Source organism: Mus caroli, unplaced genomic scaffold (assembly GCF_978045245.1).
Source record: "Mus caroli unplaced genomic scaffold, Mus_caroli_1 scaffold_10, whole genome shotgun sequence".
Classification (NCBI taxonomy): domain Eukaryota; kingdom Metazoa; phylum Chordata; class Mammalia; order Rodentia; family Muridae; genus Mus; species Mus caroli.
In genome coordinates this window covers 25254648-25277715 of record NW_028227265.1, presented here as the reverse complement: position 1 = coordinate 25277715, position 23068 = coordinate 25254648, and the positions used below count along the sequence as shown (strand labels likewise).

At 43.1% G+C, this 23068-nt stretch overlaps 1 protein-coding gene across 1 annotated transcript; it reads right to left on the bottom strand.

The window, feature by feature from the left end:
- Nucleotides 1-2: 2 nt before the first annotated feature.
- Nucleotides 3-16249, bottom strand: Cmtm1 (CKLF like MARVEL transmembrane domain containing 1). Its single transcript, XM_085844277.1, has 4 exons — nt 15414-16249; nt 11374-11532; nt 9805-9903; nt 3-230 (listed from the first exon to the last, which is right to left on the bottom strand). Exons 1-4 carry the CDS (start codon nt 16146-16148, stop codon nt 93-95), a joined length of 1131 nt encoding a protein of 376 aa, XP_085700403.1. The 5' UTR covers nt 16149-16249; the 3' UTR covers nt 3-92.
- Between the last annotated feature and the right edge of the window lie 6819 nt (nt 16250-23068).

The following is a 23068-nucleotide window of genomic DNA, read 5'->3' as shown; positions in this document are numbered from 1 at the left end:
GCATGGGAGCTCCGTGATGGCCTGGTGGGAGTGATTATACATGTAGATATGATCTTGAGTCTCCGCCAAATGCTGCGGAGGGCTGGGTGACTTCAGTGCTGCTTCTGCCTCAGTTGGGTGGCAGAGGGCTTAGTTTCCTTCGCCAGGGAACTTTTCGCTTTGTTCCTCCTCTTCTCAGTAAACAGCAATGCATCGATGACACACAGGACTGCTGCCGAGAGGCACAGGATCTGTCAGACACAACACGGGTGGGAAGGAAAGGCCAGATGACTTTACAAGCTCAGCTCCATCTCTCATTCCTATACCTATCCCACGAGGGCAGGAGCTGCAAAGGCCCTGGGTCCCTCCAGGCTGCTGTAGGCCAGGTTTCTCTTTCCAAGAAACTGGAGGCAGTGAGCTTTGCTGCCTATACTGGCCTGAACTTGACTAGCTATTCCAGCCATAAATGTTTCCTTCTGGGCTACTTGATGACAGTTTCCTAGGAAGTCTTGTTCTAGTCCCTGTGTGAGTTTCTCAGGGGAAAGGGCTCTGTTCCAAGAACCCAACTCGAGCTTGGCACAATCCAGTGGGGTTGACAAATAGTCACCAATTATAAAATGAACTTCAGGGACTTAAACTCTTTTTTCTTTTTTAAGTTTCTATCCTTTTCTTCATTCTTCTTTCATATGTGTGTCTGTCTCTGTCTGTTTGTCTGCATTTTTGTATGTGTGAGTGTGTGTATGTGTGTAGTCCTGCGCATGACACAGCATGTGTGAAGGTTAGAGACAACAGGAAGGAGTTGACTTTCTCCTTCCATTGTTTGGATCTCAGGGCTTGAACTCAGGCCGTCATGCTTAGTGGCAAGTACCCCTGAGACATCAGCCCTGCCTCAAACTGTTTTCTTTTCTTGATTAACTTCTGCCCACATTGATAAACTTGACCCCTTAAAGTCCCATTCCCTTACTTTTCCCATTCTTCGAACATTTGATTGGCTACTCTTGCCTCCTTCCATTTGTTAAGGATTTAGGCTCAGTTTATCTAAGCCTTGTGAGCCAGGACAAAGTACATAACCTCAGTCTAAGGACATGGGTGTCTGTAAATCTGAAGGTTCAAAGATTAAGTCAGGGAGTTGGCAAATTGCTTGTTATTGACAAAATGTTACCCCAGCATTCACAAGGCCCTGGTTTGGACCCCCAGAGCTGTGTAAACCAAGGATGGTGGCAAAAACCTGTAATGCAGCATGGGGGAGGGAGGAATTGAAGCAGGACAATCCGAAGTTCAGGGTTATCCCCAACTACAGAGCAAGTTAGAGGCTGGGCTGGATTAGAGTCCGTATTTATAAAACAACAAAGAACTTTGAAGCGATACCTAGACAGATGCAGGACACACACAAGGCCCTTCAACCTAGACAAGGATCCCTTCCTCCTTGAACAAGCTGAGTTACTCAATTCTGACCACCTCTCCCACCTCCTCTTTTATATCTGTATTTAACATGGTTCTCCCATCCTAGTATGGTGGTTTTAATAAGAAGGGCCTCCATAGGGTCATATGTTTGAATGTTTGGTTCCCAGTTGGTGGCTGTGTAGGAAGGGTTAAGAGGCTTGGCCTTGTTGAAAGAGGTGTGTTACTGGGGGTGGGCTTTGAGGTCTCAAAAGGACTTTTCTTTTCCTTTCTCTACCTGCAGCCTGCAGATCATATATAACCTCTTGGCCATTTGCTCCAGTGCAGTGCCTGTCTATCTACTACCCTGCTCACAACCATGATATCCATGGACTCATCCTCTGGCACTCTCAGCCAGCCCCAAATCAAATGCCTTCTCTTGTAATTTCCCTTTGTCTCTTCACAGCAGTGGAATGGTAACTAGCACACCTATTTATCAGTAGTTTTTCTTGCAATATTTTATATGTAGTGTATTTTATTTGTTAATGTTGTTCTATAGACTAAAAAAGAAAAACTTATTTGGAGAAAACATTTTAAAATTGAGTTTCATGGATTTAGGGTTTGGACAACTGCCGGGAGCCATGGCCTTTAGCCATGGCCTTGTGGAAAATTTCTAGCTTACATAAACAGCCCTGAGAGAACATTCGTGGTCATAACAGAAAGAATATTTGTGGGTAGAGAGGGCACTGTGACCATTGATTCCAGGAGCTGAAGATTGCCACCTGACCTTAGGAGAGCCCCCTGCGCTCTTCCCCCCTCCCTTGAAGCCTCCACTTTCTTATATTGCCATCCCAGAATAAAGTTTTTCAGAGCTTGATCAGTCAGATTGACTTGCTCTCCTTCTTCGTGTTTCTTGTCCCTCTCACTCTCTCTCCCCTGCCCCAGGTCCCTGCAGGTTGGGACAAACTGGCACCCAGCATGGGGCCTCTGGGTCTGGGGTCTGAGAGAGACCACTCTTTGAAAGGACTTCTGCCACATAGGATCGCCACTTCCTCAAGAAGTAAGAAAGATCCCCACAGAGATCACCACAGTGTCACCTGCACTGTGAGATTGATCAGAGAAAGGTAAGAAGAGTGGCCAGACTATGGGACAAGCATTAAGTATTTAAGGGGTCTCAAGGAATTCTTCAAGACAGGAAGAACACGGGTGTCTTAGTCAGGGTTTCTATTCCTGCACAAAACATCATGACCAAGAAGCAGTTGGGGAGGAAAGGGTTTATTCAGCTTACACTTCCACATTGCTGTTCATCACTGAAAGAAGTCAGGACTGGAACTCAAGCAGGTCAGGGAGCAGGAGCTGATGCAGAGGCCATGGAGGGATGTTCTTTACTGGCTTGCTTCCCCTGGCTTGCTCAGCCTGCTCTCTTATAGAACTGAGACTACCAGCTCAGAGATGGTCCCACCCACAAGGGGACCTCCACCCTTGATCATTAATTGAGAAAATGCCTTACAGCTGAATCTCGTGGAGGCATTTCCCCAACTGAAGCTCCTTTCTCTGTGATAACTCCAGCTGTGTCAAGTTGACACAAAACTAGCCAGTACAACGGGTTAAGAAAATTTGTTCACAGCTAAGAGCTGCTCCAAGAGAGAAAGAATAGCTTTCAGAAATAGAGTTGTCCCCTGTCTAGGATGTTTTAGCAAAAGAGAAAATAGATATAAGCTATTTCAGAGCTCTCCTAGGGACAAGAGGGAATCGGGAGACATCTGCTTCCTCTCTGGCTCCTATGGAGCTATTCTTAGTTCTGGTTAGGATATCTTTTGAGACATCAAGTTCTCTTCCCTCTCTGTCTATTGTCTGTCCTTGGTGCACCAATCTGTCCATATGTCTGTCAATTTTTGTTTGATTTTTATTATGTTGTTTGAATGATTGTTGTCCTGTGTTTCATGTCAAAAAAAGAAGAAGAAGAAGAAGGAGAAGGAGAAGGAAGAAGAAGAAGAAGAAGAAGAAGAAGAAGAAGAAGAAGAAGAAGAAGAAGAAGAAGAAGAAGAAGAAGAAGAAGAAGAAGAAGAAGAAATGGTTAAAACTTTATCTGCTGGCTGTCCATCCTTTGATTTAGTTTAACTTGTTTAAAAGTCAGTCTCAATTTGCACAGCAGAAACTGGTAAGTTACCCTGCACTGTGGCTGGGAGTCAAGCACAGCTGGAAAAGCCCTGATAGAAGGTGATTATACAAGCAGCTCTTAAAGGGGCCAACAGCTTTTTGCCTGTAACAGAAAGTTAGCTTAAAATTGGTAACTCAGAGTTGGAGTCATTCTAAACATCTCATGACATGAGCCAACCCAGGAAGACAGGTCTTTAAAGATACTTCTAAATTGGGATAATATTTTGTGTAATTCTTATTCTAGAAACTAGATTTATAGAGGATAGAATTTAAAATGGTATCTCTTTAATAAGGTATTAAAAGCTGCACTGTCATGCAGTCATATATAAGAGCTGGCAGCCAAACTTTGTAACGTGAAAGTAATGCTCATGGTATTGATTTTTAAAGAGAGTGGATTGTTTAAAACTGAGTTTTGTTTTTTAAAATTATGGGCATGCTCTAATATTGCAAATGAAACTTAAAAATATAGTTAAACTGCCAATGTTCCATTAGCTGTGGTTTATGATTCAATCACAAACTCAATATTTTAACTCATCCACATTTGTAATTAAGAAGAAATCAAGCAAGTGGAGATATTCATAAAGGATATTATAAAATAGTACTAGATTTGAAAGATTGTTTCTTTCCTATTCTTTTGCATCCTCAGGATTGTGAAAGATTTGCTTTCAGTGTTCTTTCTATTAATTTTAAAGAGCCAATGAAAAGGTCTAATGAATAGTTATTTCTCAAGGCATGGCTAACAGTCCTACATTATGTCAAAAATGTGTAGCACAAGCCATTCAGCCTATAAGACAGCAATGGCCAATAATATACATTATACATTACATGGATGATATCTTATTAGCAGGGAAAACTCCTCAGGACTTGTTTCTATGTTATAGAAATTTACAACGGGCAGTATCTGATAAAGGATTACAGATAGCTCCAGAAAAAGTGCAAACTCAAGATCCTTATAATTATTTAGGTTTTAGGCTTACAGATCAAGCTAGTTTTCCTCAGAAAATAATTATCTGTAGGGACAATTTAAAAACTTTAAATGATTTTCAAAAGCTGTTAGTTGATATTACTTGGCTTTGTTCTTATTTAAAGCTTACTACAGGAGAATTAAAACCCTTATTTTATATTCTTAAGGGGAGTGCTGATCCTACCTCTCCTCAAGTTTTAACTTCAGAAGGGTTGTTGGACTTGCAACAAGTAGAAAGAACTATTGAGAAACAATTTGTTACTTGTATAGATTATTCTTTGCCTTTACATTTGTTGATTTTTAATACGACTCATACACCTACAGGATTATTATAGAAAAATATCCTCTTATGTGAATACATTCAAGGATACCTCCTAAATGTAATATATTGCCATATTATGAGGCAGTGGCTCACATGATGATGCTTGGAAGAAAGTAGCACTGATTTATTTTGGCAAAGAACCAGATATCATTATTCAGCCTTTTAATGTGGATCAAAATAATTGGTTAAAGCATCATAGTACAGATTGGTTGCTTGTTCAAATAGGATTTGAAGGCATTATAGATAAGATAGGCTGATAAAAAATGTTAAGTGTATATAGGTTATATTTCCTCATATAACATCTTTAAAACTTCTACATAATGCTCTTTTAATATTTACTGATGGCTCCTCCAAAGGACAGGCAGGATACCTCATAAATAATCAACAGGTAGTCATAGAGACTCATGGGCTTTCTGCTCAGTTGGCAGAACTCACAACAATACTAAATGTTTTTTCCAGTCTGTAAATGATGCTTTTAATTTTTTTACTGATAGTCTATATGTAGTTCAGTCAGTTCCTCTGTTGGAAACATGTGGTACATTTTATTTCAATATGCCAGCTGGTTCTCTGTTTTCACAATTGCAAAACTGCCACAGACTAACCCCACTATGTGGGGTTCTCTGGAATGAGGGTCCTCAAAGCTAGGTAGGTAAGGATTTAGCAGTGACAAACAGAAACAAACACATAGGCCATTTGAATCTGAGTGTATTTTGCAGCTCTCAAGCAGGGGATTTTATATATTAAAAAAACAAACATTACATTTCTTAGAAACTATATCCAATGAAACAATCACAAATACCAACAAAAATCATTTGTCATGGTAAAACACGAAAATCATTCAAGCATTACAACTCTGAAACTATGTATTCAGTGAATCACAAACAGAACAGGTAGCATCATTATAAATCATCAAAATATAACAATTCTAAAAGGATGTATTTAGTGGGGACTGTCGTCCAAGGCTAGTGGCATATTTCCAGGAGCAGGTTAATAAATCTTTATGGACAGTGCTCTTAACTGCTGAACTAACTCTCCAGCCCTATGGTCAATTATTATTTAACATCTAATGCCTGATATTTTTTTATAAATCTTCAATGCGTAAATTTAAACTATTTTAATTCTTTCTAATTAATGCTTTCTTTACCATATACCAAAACCCACCTCTAATGACACACATGTAGCCATATGAAATTTTATTGTTGGGAAAGTTTTTATCTATCATCATAGTTTTGTAAATGATTTAAAAAGTAAAGCGTTGGTTTCCCCAGGGATAAGGTCACATTAGTGACCCCATCTCTAGAGATGGTTTCTTACCCATTATTCTCACTTAAGATCTTGGCCTAGGCTACCAGGAACATGTAAATAAGAAAAGGAATAAGAGAAAACAAAACAGATAGATTGCTATGAGAACTATGGCTCAATATTTTTTCTCCAGCGGAGAGTTCCACAACAGGTTCCAGGAGGCCACCCTCTTTTGAGGTCAATCACCTCAGTCGGTGGAACTTGTCACACAGATCCTACTGGAGGTGGTGTGGCACAAAACATCATCCTTGCTAGAAAAAAAAAATCCTTTTTCTATTGGTCATATAAGAGCTCATTCTGATCTTCCCGGACTTTATCTGCAGGCAGTGATGGTATTGACAGAGCTTTGATAGGAGAAGGTTTAGTTTCAGATCCTATTGTTTTGGCTAAACGTGATCATATTTCATCTTTCTAGTCATACCTTAAGGATGACTAAGATCGCTAAAGAGCAAGCTAGCATGTTTGTAAAACAATGTCCTGACTGTCTTACATTAAACTGGAGAGTTCCTCCTTTAGGGGTTAATCCACGAGGCCTTATGCCCAATCATATTTGGCAAATGGATGTAACTCATTATTCAGAATTTGAAAAATTGAAATATATACATGTCTGTATTGACACTTGTTCAGGATTCATTTTTGCTTCTCTACATACAGGAGAAACTTCTAGAAATGTAATTGATATTGCTTATAGGCTTTTACTGCTATGGGATTCCCTAAAATCATCAAGACAGATAATGGCCCTGCTTATCCTGGAAACAACTTTATACAAATTTGGAATTGGAAATAAAACTGGCATTCCTTATAATCCATGGGACAAGGAATTGTTGAACATGCACATTACACTCTGAAAAATTGGTTTTTGAAAACAAAAAAAAGGGGGGAATCATATCCCCGTACAACACAAAAATTTAAAAATTTCAATGCCAAGGAACCCTCTGAGTGTGGGGAAGAGGATATGTTTGTGTTTTTTCTACAGGATGCTGAAGGAGCATGCTATCTGCCAGAGTGGTTAATGACACATGCTGATTCTGGGACAAAGAATGATGCTGAGCGTGAGTTTGAAGAGTGTCCTGACAATGATGATAGAGAAGCTGTACTGGGCCTACCTCCCTGATCCACCCCTTTTTACATCCAACAGTATGGGAAGGCCTAGAAGTTGTGGTAATGGTAAACAACACTAAGTTGATGGATATGCCTGCTGAAGGAAATTTCACTATTGATAGAGAAATTAATTACTAAAGATTTAGAACTCTATATGCTTTTGTGAGAGGTGCAGCTACAGGCACTTCTGCCCTAGTTTTGCAAGGAAAAATTATGAGCTTCCTAGAATAGCAACAGATACAGAATAAAGAAAAGGAGCTGGGTACAAAGCTCTCCACATTGTCCACACATCACCCTTTTTCCTGGCTATCTCTCTTAAGAGAGGGCCTGATACTTGCCAGTATTACTGGATTAGGAAATGTCTCAGCCTGCTTCCTTTGTGCTGCATTAGGACACCCTCCATGGACAGCTGTCCCTTATCACATCCCTTGGAATATGTCTGGTGCCGGTTCTAAGACTTTTTCCCAAATTTTTGAAGTATCTTTGTTCTTGATCCCTGAACAACAGCCATTTAAATTCTGCTATACTCGTCCCAATGAAAATTTGTGCAATCAAACTAGCTCGCCTAGACAGGATCTGAGTGCCCCTGAACAGTATTTTTTGTTTGTTTGCTTTTTGGTGTAACGGTACCCTTACTAAAATTCTTTCCAAAAACATAGATAAAGAATTGCTGTGTCTTCCCGTGACCCTAGTTCTTCAGTTGACCATGCTAACTCCCCCGAGTATTTGAGCTGGAATAGCCCCCACCCCAGCCCACCCCTGGATATTAGAATAAAGCAAGCTGTTTTCCTCCCTGTAGTGGCCTGTGTCTCCTTGGTAACCTCTGTTGTGGCTGCTGGTTTGGTTGGAGGGGCTTTAACCCATTCTCTTCTCACCACCACCACCAAATTACCCCAACAATTTGCATTGGCAGTGGAAGCCTCCACCGAGTCTTTAGCTTCTCTACAGAGACAATGAACTTCCCTCACCCAAGTCGCCGAGCATTTGATTTGCTGACCACTGAGAAAGATGGCACCTGTCTCTTTCTGAATGAGTCAGGCAGTGTAGAATCCAACAGTTACATAAACGTAATTTGGAGCTCCAGAGAAAACGGTTTTCAGCTGCTGCTGATAATTGGTGGAAGTCCTCCATGTTCACCCTCTTGATGCCCCTCCTTGGACCTTTAATAAGCATTTTATTATTAGTAACTTTGGGGCCTTTTATTTTTAACAGAATTACTGGTTTTATAAAACAGCAGATTGATTCCATGGCAAATTCATTATCATAGACTTGATTTGGCTGATAGAGGCCTTGTTAAACCTGGGGTTGATAACTCTCCTTCAGGAGCTGCATACGATTCAGACCTGTGCACATTGGTTCTTGATCAGATGAATCCAGTATGGGCACCAGCATAGGCTGTGAGGCTTAGCACCGCAGGGGAAAGTCTCACACGGACCATCTCTGAATTCCCCGTGAGACAAACCTGGTTTGCAAGGAGGTCGGTATCTGTTTTCAACCTCATCCTAAGGATTTTTCTAAGGCTCTGCCTCCCCTCCCCAAAAGATACCAAGAGCCATAACTGTGGGTCCTGATGGTGCCCACGGGAGAAATCAGGTCAATGCTCCCTCGCACCCCTGCTGGTTAACGCCCACTCATCCAAGGATGAGATGACTACTGATCAGCCCAGTTCCTTAGGGCCTTAGTGGAAATAATTAGAAGGGAGGAGATGCGGGAGCCATGGCCTTGTGGAAATTTTCTAGCTTACATAAACAATCCTGAGAGGCCGTTAGTGGTCATAACAGAAAGAATGTTTGTGGGTAGAGAGGACACTGTGATTGTTGGTTCCAGGAGCTGAAGATGGCTCCCCGACCTTGGGAGAGCCCCCGGGCTCTTCCACCCTCCCTTGAAGCCTCCTCTTATATTGCCATCCCAGAATAAAGTTTTTCAGAGCTTGATCAGTCAGATTGTCTCTTGCTCTCCTTCTTCGTGTTTCTTGTCCCTCTCACTCTCTCTCCCCTGCCCCAGGTCCCTGCAAGTCAGGGCAGACAACTTTACACCATTTGAAGAAGTCACTTCTCTCTGAGAAAGAGAAGGGGGTCTGGAGTGATGGCTCAGTGGTCAAGAGCACTGTCCGCTCTTGTTAAGGAAATAGGTTTGGTTCCCAGGATCCATATAGAGGCTCACAACTGTCTTTAATTCCTGTTTCAGCGGGTCCAATGTCCTCTTCTGACCTCCTCAGGCACTTGCATGGATGTACATATCCTTAAACACACACACCTACATATACTCACACACAACTGAAAATAAATAAATCTTCTCTGTTCTGTTAATGACATCATGATGGCTCTCCAGTTCCCTTTTCTGGGTCCTGAAATACTCATACTATTTTCAATTAGAATGTTTGTATTACTGTATTTGTATGTGGATGTGCATTTGTGTGCCTTGGTGCACTTGTGGAGGCTGCAGTACTGGGGTGTGTCTGTCTCTTCTATCCTGCGGGGGGTGGAGGGGTTTGAACTTAAGTCACTAGACTTGGTGGCAGATGGCTTTACTCACCGAACCATTTCATCATTATAGAACACTGGTCTCAAGCAGAACTGTAAAGGCCTCTACTTACCCCTCCAGCATAGCATAGATCCTTTGTATTTTTTTTCCCAATGACTAGTAGACCAACTATTCCAAGAAATACCGTTGAAATGGCAGAGTTGATCATATCCTGCAATGCAGAGTTGAGAATGGTCAACTTTGAGTGAGAATGTAACTTCAAAACCTTTAAACTTCAATTATCCACTCTAGGACAGACACTTTTGAACACTTGTCTTTGATTGACAGGGATCTTCAGGTATATAGTTATTATTTTTTCAGAGATAGAAGTTTATGTGATAAAAGGTGTTGGATAGGGCATTGAAGAAATAGGTTTAATTTTATATATATATAACATATATATATGTATATAATATATATATTACAGTTGAAGAAAACATGTGTGGTCTAGCCCACTAGCATCCCACCCACTTTAATGTTAGAAAAAAATGTATTATAAGGAACTGAAGCTGCTTAGGAGCACAGGTCTGTAATTCCTGCTCCTCAAGAAGATCTCAAGTTCAAGACCTGCCTGTGCCACAGAGTGCTGTCAAGGCTAGCCTGGAAAACATGCTGAGATCTTGTTTCAGAAAGGGTGAAGAGGGCTGTAGAGATGGCTCAGCGGTTAAGAGCACTGACTGTTCTTCCATATTTCCTGAGTTCAATTTCCAGAAACCACATGATGGCTCACAACCATCTGTAATGGGATCTGAGGACCTCTTCTGGTGTGTCTGAAGAGAGCTACAGTGCACTCATATAAGTGAAATAAATCTTTTTTTTTAAAGGAGGGGAGAGAGACGGGGGAGGGAGGGAGGGAGGGAGGGAGGGGGAGAGAGAGAGAGAGAGAGAGAGAGAGAGAGAGAGAGAGAGAGAGAGAGAAGATGGGAGGTATACGAATGAAGAGATGGCTCTGTGGGAAACAGCACATGGTGATCCTTACAGGGTACCTGGGTTGGGTTCCCAGCACCCATGTGGTAGCTCACAATTGACTCTAACTCCATTTGCATGGGATCTAGCACCATCCTCTGGCTGTTAGGAGCACCAGGCACACTTGAAGTGTACTTTCACACAGGCAGGCTAAATCCTCAGACAACTAAACTAAAAATGAGCCTTAAGAGAGAGAGAGAGATGCAGATCAGTGGTAGAGTACCTGAATGGAGCACAAAGGTCTTAGATCCAATCCTGACGACCATGCAAACAAACAGAGGATGTGAAGTGTGGAAGGGACCAGAGCCTGTCAGGATTGTCCCCAGCACAGCAGAGGATGGGCTAAGATAGCTACCCAAATCTCTTACAGCATGTGGGAATTTGTTTTTCTTTTCTAGACCCCTGTACTGGGTGTGTACTTGGTGTGAAGTACTATGCCTTCTCTACCTATACACATCTCAATGCTACAAAGACTCTGGGAAGTAGGGGCCGTCCTCACTGCTCCCCTTGATAGAGAAGTCCAAGGGAACTTTGTGGGCTTTGGGTGGTTTCTCTCCTAGGACCAGGACGATGCTCTGTCTTGACCTTGTCTAGATAACTCATTGTCTTCCCAGGAGGCTTACTCTTGGGGTTATGGGCAAAGCTTACATTTGAGTTACAAAAATGAATGACTTACAAGCAGAGGCCAGTGGATACAGGCCATCGTGGTTTGGAGGGTTGCCAAATAGATTATGATGAAAAATAGGACGATGCAGGTTTCCTGAATCATGATGACTACAAACAGCTCCTGGGCACCACCAATGATGAAACAAAACATGGATGTTGCCGTAATACACTGCCGGGAGAGAACAGGTTCTTTCAATGTGGGTAGCTGCTTGCCAGGAGCACATATTCACGGGCAGCATTTGTTACATTTAATTTTATGATACTGCAATGGTCTCTTATTTAAAATGTCTGTTTGTACATACATGTGCATGTGCATGGGTACTGTCCTGTGTACATGTTTATGTGTGAGGCCATGGGGATGCATGTAATATCAGAGGCCAACCTCAGTGTCGGGCATCACTTGCCACCTTCTTTGGCACAGGGCCTCTTGCTGTTCCTGCCATGCCTGCCACCTACTCTGGGCGAGCTGGCCCACACACCTCAAGGCTCCTCTCCTGTCTCTGGTTCCCACCTTAATGCAGGAAAGCTGGGACTACACACTGCATCCCACCTCATCCTGCTTCTGGGTGGCTTCTGAGGGTCTGGACTCATGGGTCAGGCCTTGCACCAAGCACTTGTCTTCAGAGACATCTTCCCAGTGCTCATCTGTACAGTTTCCCATGAGCGTTTTGGTTTCAATATTGTTTTAAGTTAATTACTTATTTTGTGGTACTGAGGATTGAGCTCAGAGCCTGGCATATGCAAGTAAACCCTGTACCACCAGTTACATTCCTAGTTGGCAATTTTTAACCTTTAATTAAATAATTATTTTTTCAGTGCTAGGGATCAAGCACAGGGCCTTCATCATACTAGGTGAGCCAATCTACTACTGAGCTACATTCCCAGCCCTAAATAATAAAATTAAATTATTAAATTAAATATTATATGCAAATGTTAAGATATATGCAAATAATAAGGATTGAACACAGGACAGTAGTTGGTTTCTCAAGGATTTCTCTGTATAGCCCTGGCTGTCCTCAGACTCCCTTTGTAGACCAGGCTGGCCTGGAACTCACAGATATCCCCTACCTCTGCCTCCCAAGTGCTGGGATTAGAGGTGAGTGCCACCACTCCTAGCTAGTCTGTCTCCTGAGGAGAAATCACTATTACTGGACTGTATTTCTAGAAGGAAATGCAAGTATCTACTGGTAAATATAGAAGTAAAGAGATGTGAGGTAGAACCGCAATTTTCTTTCTGGCCAAACAGCTCATTATCCCAGTCAGTCCCTGGGAGGTGCTTGGATTTCACCTACTGGACAAAAAACGCCATCTTTGTCATCTACTAAATTCTCAGATGTATTTGTATCTCTTTCCACGCTGTTCTCTGATTGGATTTTTAGTTTTAAAGTACTGTTCTTTTTAAAATGATCTCTCTGTGTTTGTGTGTGTGTGTGTGTGTGTGTGTGTGTGTGTGTGTGTGTTGTGTTGTTTTGTGTATGTATTCACAGAGGCAGAGGAGGCGGTCAGATCCCTGCAAGGAAACTTAAAGGGCATTGTGAGCCACCTATGCTGAAACCTGATCCCAGTTTAAGTGCTGAGCCATTTCTCCAGCTCCCAGAGTGCTTTGCAAATGGTAGGGCGGCTCACTAGTGCTCCTGTTTGAGCCACTGTTCTCATTTTTCGTTTCAGGCTGCTTATGACACCCATGTGTATCTTGGTTGTGTTCCTACATCACACCTGTGGGCATTTCATTACTTCATCTAACTTTTAATCAATAACACTAAATTGTTATTTTAGTGTGTTTTCTCCCCAGGGAAGGTTTTAAAGTTTTCTTCTTATTGGTTCTTATTTTTACTTCTTTTCTAAATATTGATCATTGCGTGAAGATAATCATTTCCTTACTTTGTATTTTGCTTGTTTTATTTTGCTTTAGAGAAAGGGTCTCACTGTGTCCTGCCTGTCCTGGAGCTCACCATGCAGTGCAGGGTGGCTTTGAACTCAAAAAGATCTGTCTGCCTCCGTCTCCCAAATGCTGGGATTCAATCAAGATGTCTGTCGTTGGCTTGGCTTCTTACACTTGAGTTGACTATAGGAAAGCTTTTTAGTTTATTAATTTGCTTGCCACCCAGCTACGTTACTTTGTTGTATATGATCTCCCAGTGGATTGAAGATTTGTGATTGTGCCAGTGGAAAGAAATACATCTGGCCTCCCTCCAGGTAGTCTCATTTCTTTCCTCCATTATGATGAGGAGTTCTGGAGTGACTGTCATGCTGGAAAAGCCCTCTCTCGCTGGTAGATATCCCCTCTCTTCATCATGGGAAGAACACTGTGATGCCTTAGCTAAAGACCTTGCTGAGGCTGAGACCAGCTGTTTAGTGTTAGAACGGCAGTGAAAACTCTTTGCTTATTTTCCAGCTCTCTCTGCCTCCTCTTTCTCCTTTCTGGGTATCAGAAACAAATGTTCATGTTTTTCACATGTTCTCAAACATAGTTTGATTTAATCTCATAACATTTTACTCATAATGTGGTGGATTAATTTAGGGGCTCTAATAGGAAAGCACCCTTGTTTTCCTCTTTGTGTTATATGTTTTAAAAAATAAGGATGAATTTTTTTTAATATGGTAACCTTCCCCCCCCCCACCCCCCGTTCTGGGATACATTCCATGATCAGAACACGTGCTAATCATCTTGGGCCTGTATATTAATCTTTGCTTTGGTTCTGTGAGATCTCTATTTTTGTTTGCTTTTTCTAAACCTGATCAAGTTTTGATGTCAGTGTTCGACTGACTATAAGATAATAACTCAGGCCGGGCAGTGGTGGCACAAGCCTTTAACCCCAGCACTGGGGAGGCAGAGGCAGGCAGATTTCTGAGTTTGAGGCCAGCCTGGTCTACAGAGTGAGTTCCAGGACAGCCAGGGCTATACAGAGAAACCCTGTCTTGAAAAAGGGAAAAAAAAAATTCCAAAAAAAAAAAAAGATAATCACTCAGAAGGGAATGGGGACTGAGCTCAGTGGTAGAGTTTTCTCTGGCAAATGCAAGTGGATTGATTCATTCTTCAGAAGGGCAAATCATCCCCAAACGCTTGCTCCTTCCCATAAAATAAAAATAAATAAATAAAAATAAAAAAAGGAAAGGTTTGAACGTCATCAGGATGCTATCTTATGCTTTGAAATCCCAGATCCTAACATCAACGCTGGGTCTGATTCACTATTTAAGAAATGCTTTAGGGATAGGATCCTTTTAGAGTTAAATAAGGAACTGAAACCCCTTTGTTTATGTTGGAGGAGAAGGTGCAGGAGAGGGTGCAGGTGGAGGTCAGATGATAATGGCAGGGGATGCTTCTCTCCTTCCACCATGTGAGTTCTGGGAATTGATGTCTGATCTTTGGGCATGGCCCTAGCAGGGTTTCCACACTTAGCTACCTTAAGGCCCCTTGCTTTTCTTTTGTTTTAAACATTGTTCCCTTTGACTGTCTCTATTTTGGGTTCAGTTTGGATCCTGAAACTTTCCTTCCCAGAAGGTTTGTGCCCCCATCCGCAGGCCCTTTCACTGTCAGGGATGCTTAGGTGCGCTCCCCCATTCTGACTCTAACTTGAATGTCTGCCTCTCTTGCCTTTGTCCTGGATTCTTGCCTCTTGTGCATTGCTTGACTAGCTCTTCTGGGTGGCAGCTCTTACTGGTTGTCCTTGCTAGTTTACGACGCTGTTATTTACTCAGTGTCTCCACACTTCCCTTTGTGAGGGGAAACCCTAGGAAGAGGAGGGCAGGGGAACCCTTTAGTACTGAGAATTGATGTGTGTGATATTGGGCGTGGTGGATCAGTATTTAGTCCCAGCACTCTGGAGGCAGATGCAGGCAGAAATCTCTGAGTTCGAGGCTAGTCTCGTAGTCTCGTCTATATAGTGAGCTCCAGGCCAGCCAGGGCTACATATGTTGGGGACAAGAAAGGACGGAAAACTGTGGCAGAGGGAACTGTGGAGACTTTGCTCAAGCAGCAACTTTGTGCTCAACTCCTGAGGCCACCCACCCTCCCTCCACCCAGCCAATCAGCTGGCAGCTCCTGCTCACCATCCTCAAGAACTTCAATATCCCATTGGCTGAGCAGCAAAAGTGCCAGAAGCTATCTCTGAATCTTTTTGAGCGCCTGTCCTGGCCCTCAGCCTGTGTTTTGACGGCTTCAGGTATCTTAATTTTCTCAGACCCTTGGACCAGTCGAGTTGGTGGCACTTTCTCTTGTTGGGTGTATTTCTTTGGTAATCTGTCGGCAATGCGATCTCTGTGCACTGACTGCAAGGACCTAGTGGATGATGTACCGCGAACTAAGGGTCGCTGGCTGGATGGTGTGGCACGTACTGAAGGTCTCTGACTGGATGGTGTGGCACGTACTGAAGGTCGCTGACTGAACGGTGTGGCACGTACTGAAGGTCTCTGACTGGATGGTGTGGCACGTACTGAAGGTCGCTGCCTGAATGGTATGGCTTGTACTGAAGGTCGCTGCCTGGATGGTATAGCACTTATAAAAGATTGCTGGTGGGATGGGATGGCATGTATAAAAGATTGCTGGCGGGATGGTGTACCGGGTACTGAAGGTCCCTGGCTGGCTGGTGTCCCGGGTACTGAAGGTCCCTGGCTGGTTGGTGTCCCGGGTACTGAAGGTCCCTGGTGAGGTGGAGCAGAGGCAACATACACCTGTGAATCCGAAGGTGAGGAAGCATCCAACACTCGAGGTCGTGAAGTTGAGCGTCTGGACTCACGCCTGGACCCATCCCCGCTGGACTCACGCCTGGCAGATGCAGGATTCATGGTGGGTTCCAAACCTGACTATGTCAGGCTGGCCCTGCGCCTCTGGTCGACTGGGTGGCCTCAGGGCGATGGCCCGCTGGGGAACTGGCTTCAACGGCTGCTGGCAGTCTATCCCGCGTGCACCTGTTTTTTGATGGCTGCTGCCTAGCCTAGCAATCTGCTGTCCTTGTTGTGGGAAAAAGGCTCCATGCCTAGCTTGAAAACTCAACACCCAGCAACCACATGCACAGGAGCTGCTGCCAGCCAACCCAGAGGGAAGGGGTTCTGGGGTTACTTGGGGGGTATACCTGGCCAGATTCCAGCCCCAAGCCATATGCAGTGAGGCCTGCTGGTCGAGTGCAGCAGGGTCCAGAAATCTCCCGAGCTCACACATTCTGTGATAAAACAGCAATGACAAAGATTAACTTGGTGAGGAAAGGGTTCATTTCACATTAAAACTTGTAGTTCATTGTTCAGGGAAATCAGGGCAGGAACTGGAGGCAGGAACCCGGAAGCAGGAGCTGATGTAAAGATCTTCGAGAAATGGTCCTTACTGGCTTTCAGGCTTACATTCTTATGGTACCCAGGAATGGGCTGTCCCGCACATAGTCAGCTGGGTCTTCCCAAATCGATCATCAATCAAGAAAATGTATCACAGGCCTGCCAATAGGGAATGTTTTCTCTACTGAGGTTCCTGTTTTCCAAAGGACTCTAGCTTGACATGAGAGTAGCTGGTACTCACAGTGGCATTGAAATGAGACCTGCAGAAATAATAGGGATGTATAAAGGATGAGTTTAATAACTAGTAAAAATGAGTACAAAATTATTCTCTGTCATCTATGTCATCAATAGACCTTTTCTGATAAGGTTGACGTGGACGAAACCGAAGTTTCTGGCACATAAGGGCACAGTCGGCAATAGTACATGTTACTGTCAGGAAACCAAACACCTGCAAACAGAGACACCGTCGTCAATTTCTGGCAAGTAAATTCTCAGTCATCTGCTCAATGGATTCCTTTCCTTCCCAGGTAGGGAGCTTGCTCTCTGTGCTACCATCCAACACGAGAGTGGAAAGGGACGTGAGAGTTTCCCCCATAGCCACTCACAGTAAAGGACAAGATAACTGCAGTGAGCAGAACTCACTGCCCCTGAGGTGGAGTGCAAGTTGCCTCTTCATCTTGATTTGCACTGGCTTGTATGCTTGTGTGCATGTGTGCATATGTGGATGTGTGCACACATGAGTTCTTTAAAGCCCTACTAACCAGATTTAGCTATCACCCCCCCCCCATTTCTCTCTCCAGTACTCAGCTCTTTGCTTTTTCTATCACCAGACTCATCTGGGGAAAGAGCTGGTGCTGGCAGCAGCTGGAGATCAAGTCCCGGGGACCATAGTTGGGATGCAACTTTTGTAGAAGTGGAGTGATAGGAATCTCCAGAGTGAGCTTTCAAAGGCTGGGCACACATCCGTGTAGGGCAGAGGAGTCGAGACAGGCCCGAGGAAAATGACACTGAGCTGAAGGGAAAGTGAACTAACTGCACTGCAGTTCCCCTGCCAGAGAAAAGTGGCTTCCCCTCTCCTCTGGGCTGGGCAGCACTCCACTAATGGCTTTTCTAGACCTGGCTGCACTCTCTTGACAGATCATTGCTGTTCTATGTTCTTTTGGGGAGAAAATAAAATCTCTGAAATTCAGTGTGTATTTTATAGTCAGAACTTGTCTCAAACCATATTAGCCCTATCCCCTCTGCTCAGTAGCCACATAGCCATGGGCCACTCTTCTGGGAAACGACTCCACGTTGACATCACTTAAGATATGAGTAAGTGGGAGAACAGAAAAGCACATGAATTGGAGTCCTGTGACTGGCTCATCTTTTAAAAGAGTAGACAGCCAGAACTGTCTTTAGAACAACTTGGGAGGTTGGTATTTCAGCATACCTCCTATCTAGAAAGCTTCCCTAGTCTCTCAGGAAGTTGCTTAGTGCCTACATGAGTTAAAGCCCAGGGTTCTGACAGCCATGGCAGAGCAAGGTCAGTTCTATGTGGCCCTTGCTAAGGGAGAACAAGAAAGTAGGAAGGAAGATGTTTCTAAGTCAGCACTCCAGATCAGAACCTAGGAAAGGCAGATGGCCAAACCTCAGGAGAAAAGCAGGTGGAGGTGCAGTGAGCTCACTGTGGGCTTGCTCATTGGTCTAGGCTGACTTGCTTCTCTCTAGGCAGTACTCAGAATAGCCCTTGGTTTGCAAGGCTTCCTACCATTTCCCTTGCAGTAAGGGAATCTGTTATATTGCATCTGTAGAGTTATGGGAATCGTCTGTCTCACCTAACACTGCTCTATGGATCCTTTCAAAAGGAGAACTATGAAATGGTCATGCTTCCTTTCTTGTTTAACATCAGGTTTTTTAGAGCTAAGAGTGGTAGCCGATTTTAGCAGATTCTCTCTGTCAGATTGTATAGCCCTGTAAGAAACATGCAGGGATCTCTTTGTTTGGCGGATTTCAGTATGAAACCCTGTCTATTTATGCTAATCAGGGAATGTATTCGCTCACACAAACTATAAAGCCAGTAGGCACTGTAGGCCAGTCCAGGATCATGTCAGATTTCCAAATTAATTTGCATTTTGATCCAGCTGGAAGAAACCTGGAAGACTTCTACTTACCCCTCCAAGGATTGTCTTTGTTGAGGTTTCTGGTATTAGAGCCAACACAGACACAATGAGCATGCATAATGCTGTTACCATTGAGTTGATAACATCCTGAGAACACAGAATGGAGAAGTCAGCTTGCTGTCAAAGACTGCGAGTACAGCTGAGAGCCTGGCAGAGCTCTGGATTAGGAGTTCCATCTTTGCTGTATGAGGACTGTGAAGATACAAGACCAACAAGCAAATAAATGGGACATCCCTCCTAAAATGTTTTTTACCTGTGTTTTATTCAATTTTGCAGACATCAATGTCTTTTTGGAAACTAAAATATTACAGAAAATAATCCCATATATTTGTTCTACAATTTACCTAGTGAGCATCTTAGAAAACATCCATTCCTTTAATTATTTGAGCATACATATATACATACATACATACATACATACATATATATCCTAGCATAGATATAACTAGAGGGAAAATTGTCTGGTTAGGAAAGACAGATAATTATGCAGAAGTTTTAGAGAATCCCTTAGGAAGTTGGAATGCTTATTTTTTAATAGGAAATGCGAAAAAATTGCTGTCAAATAACTTTGTTTCTAAGATGCCATTAATAAACATGAAGCCAGGCATGGTGGGTCATGACTTTAATTCCAGCACACAGAAGTTTGAGGTCAGCCTGCTCTACATGATGTCCTAAGCCATCTAGTGCCACACAGTAAGACCGCACTTAAAAACAAACATGATTTTTCTCTCCAGTGACTGTTTAAGGCGGGACCAGCCAGGAACAGACGGGCCACAGAAGCAGCAGAGCAGCTGGAACAGGTCCTTTCTGCCTCCATCTGCACCCAGGAGATGGAGCTGTTCTGCAATCCTCTGTACAATGGTCTTGCCAGGAGAGAGCTGGTCTCCCAGAAGTTCTGAAACAGGCTTACAAACCCACAGGAGAAACAAGCTCCAGTCAGAGACAGCAAGAACATCTAACACCAGAGATTGTCAGATGAAGAAAGGCAAACCCAAGAATCTTATCAACAAAAACCAAGACTACTTGACATCATCAGAACCCAGTGCTCCCACCACAGCAATTCCTCGATACCCCAACACACCAGATGTACTGGCTATTTTTGTGTCAACTTGACACAGCTGGAGTTATCACAGAGAAAGGAGCTTCAGTTGAGGAAATGCCTCCATGAGATCCAACTGTAAGGCATTTTCTCAATTAGTGATCAAGGGGGAAAGGCCCCTCGTGGGTGGGACCATCCCTGGGCTGGTAGTCTTGGGTTCTATAAGAGTAGGCTGAGCAAGCCAGGGGAGGCAAGCCAATAAAGAACATCCCTCCATGGCCTCTGCATCAGCTTCTGCTCCCTGACCTGTTTGAGTTGCAGTCCTGACTTCCTTTGGTGATGAACAGCAGCATGGAAGTGTAAGCCGAATAAACCCTTTCCTCCCCAACTTGCTTCTTGGTCATGATGTTTGTGCAGGAATAGAAACCCTGACTAAGACAAATTGGTACCAGCAGAGTGGGGTATTCCTGTGACAACCTGACCATGTTTTGGGGAGGACTGTGGAAGGACTTTGGAACTTTGGGCTTGAATATCCATTCATTGTTAAGAGCTCTGTCAGATGTTTTGTAGGAGCTTGGAAGATAATGTTGAGAACAGTGCAGAAGATGGAGGCCTGGCTTGTGAAATTTCAGAGGGAAAATTAAAGACTCTTTTCAGGGCCATTGCTGTTTTGATTGTGAAGATTCTGTAGTTCTGGTTAGCTGGGGCTGAAGAATCAGCTGTGATTAACAAGATACCAGAACTACTAAAGCAAAAACTTTGCATTACTGGGACTATTGATGCTGGTTAGCTGGAGCTAAGAAATTAGCGGTGATTAAGAAGAGACCAGCATCATTGAGGTGACATCTTCTGGGAAGTGTTTTCTGAAAGCACAAAGAGGCTGTGTTCCAGAGATAGGCAAGGTTGTACTCCTTCTGCAGTGGGACTTGGTAATGTGTAAGGGTCACCCAGGTGGTACTGGTTTTGAAGGCATGAAGGTGTCACACAGCAGCTCAGGCTTGGCACTGTGAGAGGCCATGGAAGGCCATTGGTGAAGGTGCAGCCCCAGTTGTAATTGAAGGCCCAGGACTGAAGGGGTCACGCAGTGTTTTGGAGATGCCAGTACCACGAGATGACCACCAAGAGCAGCAGCAGCAGTGGAGTACAGGCATCTGGAGCCCAGAGGACGACGTGTGTGCTACAAAGGGCATGGCTGGAGAAGTGACCCAAGCCCTTGGAGGAGTCCAGAAGATCGTGAGTTGGATCCCAGACGTTGGACAGTTGGAGATTGATTTTTGCTTTGATTGTGACTGTGCCCTGATATTTTCCCTCTTGATGGAAGAAACTGTTTTAGTGGAGCCCACAGTTAAGAGACTTTTAATTGTAAAAAGACTTTGGATTTTAAAAGAGATGGATATTTTAAAGAGATTGAAATTTTAAGAATATGTAAAGACTGTGGGACTTTTAAAGTTATTTAGATCTTGGGGATGAAAAAGAATGTAAGGGTTGAGGCTTACTAGTGATGTGTTTGTGTGTCAAGTTGACAAGGGGTCAATTGTACTGGCTATTATTGTGTCAACTTGACACAGCTGGAGTTATCACAGAGAAAGGAGCTTCAGTTGAGGAAATGCCTCCATGAGATCCAACTGTAAGGCATTTTCTCAATTAGTGATCAAGGGGGAAAGGCCCCTCGTGGGTGGGACCATCCCTGGGCTGGTAGTCTTGGGTTCTATAAGAGTAGGCTGAGCAAGCCAGGGGAGGCAAGCCAATAAAGAACATCCCTCCATGGCCTCTGCATCAGCTTCTGCTCCCTGACCTGTTTGAGTTGCAGTCCTGACTTCCTTTGGTGATGAACAGCAGCATGGAAGTGTAAGCCAAATAAACCCTTTCCTCCCCAACTTGCTTCTTGGTCATGATGTTTGTGCAGGAATAGAAACCCTGACTAAGACACCAGAAAAGCAAGTTTTGGATTTAAAATCATATCTCATGATATTGATAGAGGATTTTAAGAAGGACAAAAATAACTACCTTAAAGAAATACAGGAGACACAGGTGAACAGGTAGAAGCCCTTAAAGAGGAAACACAAAAATCCCTTAAAGAATTACAAGGAAAACACAACCAAATGCATAATGGAATTGAACAAAACCACCCAAGATCTAAAAATGGCAGTAGACACAACAAAGAAATCACAAAGGGAGACAACACTGGAGATAGAAAACCTAGGAAAGAAATCAGAAGCCATAGATGCAAGTATCACCAACAGAATACAAGAGACAGAAGAGAGAATCTCAGATACCAGAAGATACCATAGAAAACATGGACACAACATTCAAAGAAAATGAAAAATGCAAAAAGATCCTAACCCAAAACATTCAGGAAATCCAGGACACAATGAGAAGACCAAACCTAAAGATAATAAGTATAGAAGAAATTAGAGATTTCCAACTTAAAGGGCCAGTAAATATCTTCAACAAGATTATAGAAGAAAACATCCCTAACCTAAAGAAAGAGATGCCCATGGATGTACAAGAAGCCTACAGAACTCAAAAATAGTTTGGACCAGAAAAGAAATTCCTCACGTCATGTAATAATCAAAACACCAAATGCACAAAACAAAGAAAGAATACTAAAAGTAGTAGGGGGAAAAGGTCAAGTGACATGTCAAGGCAGACCTATCAGAATTACACCAGACTTCTCACCAGAGACTATGAAAGCCAGAAGATCCTGGGCAGATGTCATACAGACCCTAAGAGAACACAAATGCCAGCCCAGGCTACTATACCCAGCAAAACTCTCAATTACCATAGATGGAGAAACCAAGGTATTCCACGACAAAAAACAAATTTACACAATATCTTTACACAAATCCAGCCCTTCAAAGGATAACAAAGAGAAAACTCCAACACAAGGAGGGAAACTACAACATAGAAAAAGCAAGAAAACAATCTTTCAACAAACCTAAAAGAAGACAGCTACATGAACAGAATTCCAACTCTACCAACAAAAATAGCAGGAAGCAACAATTACTTTTTCTTAATATCTCTTAATATCAATGGACTCAATTCCCCAATAAAAAGACATAGACTAACAGACTGGTTACATAAACAGGACCCAACATTTTGCTGCATATAGGAATCCCACCTCAATGACAAAGACAGATACTACCTCAGAGTAAAGGTTTGGAAAACAATTCTCCAAGCAAATGTTCCCAAGAAACAAGCTGGAGTAGCCATTCTAATATTGAATAAAATTGACTTTC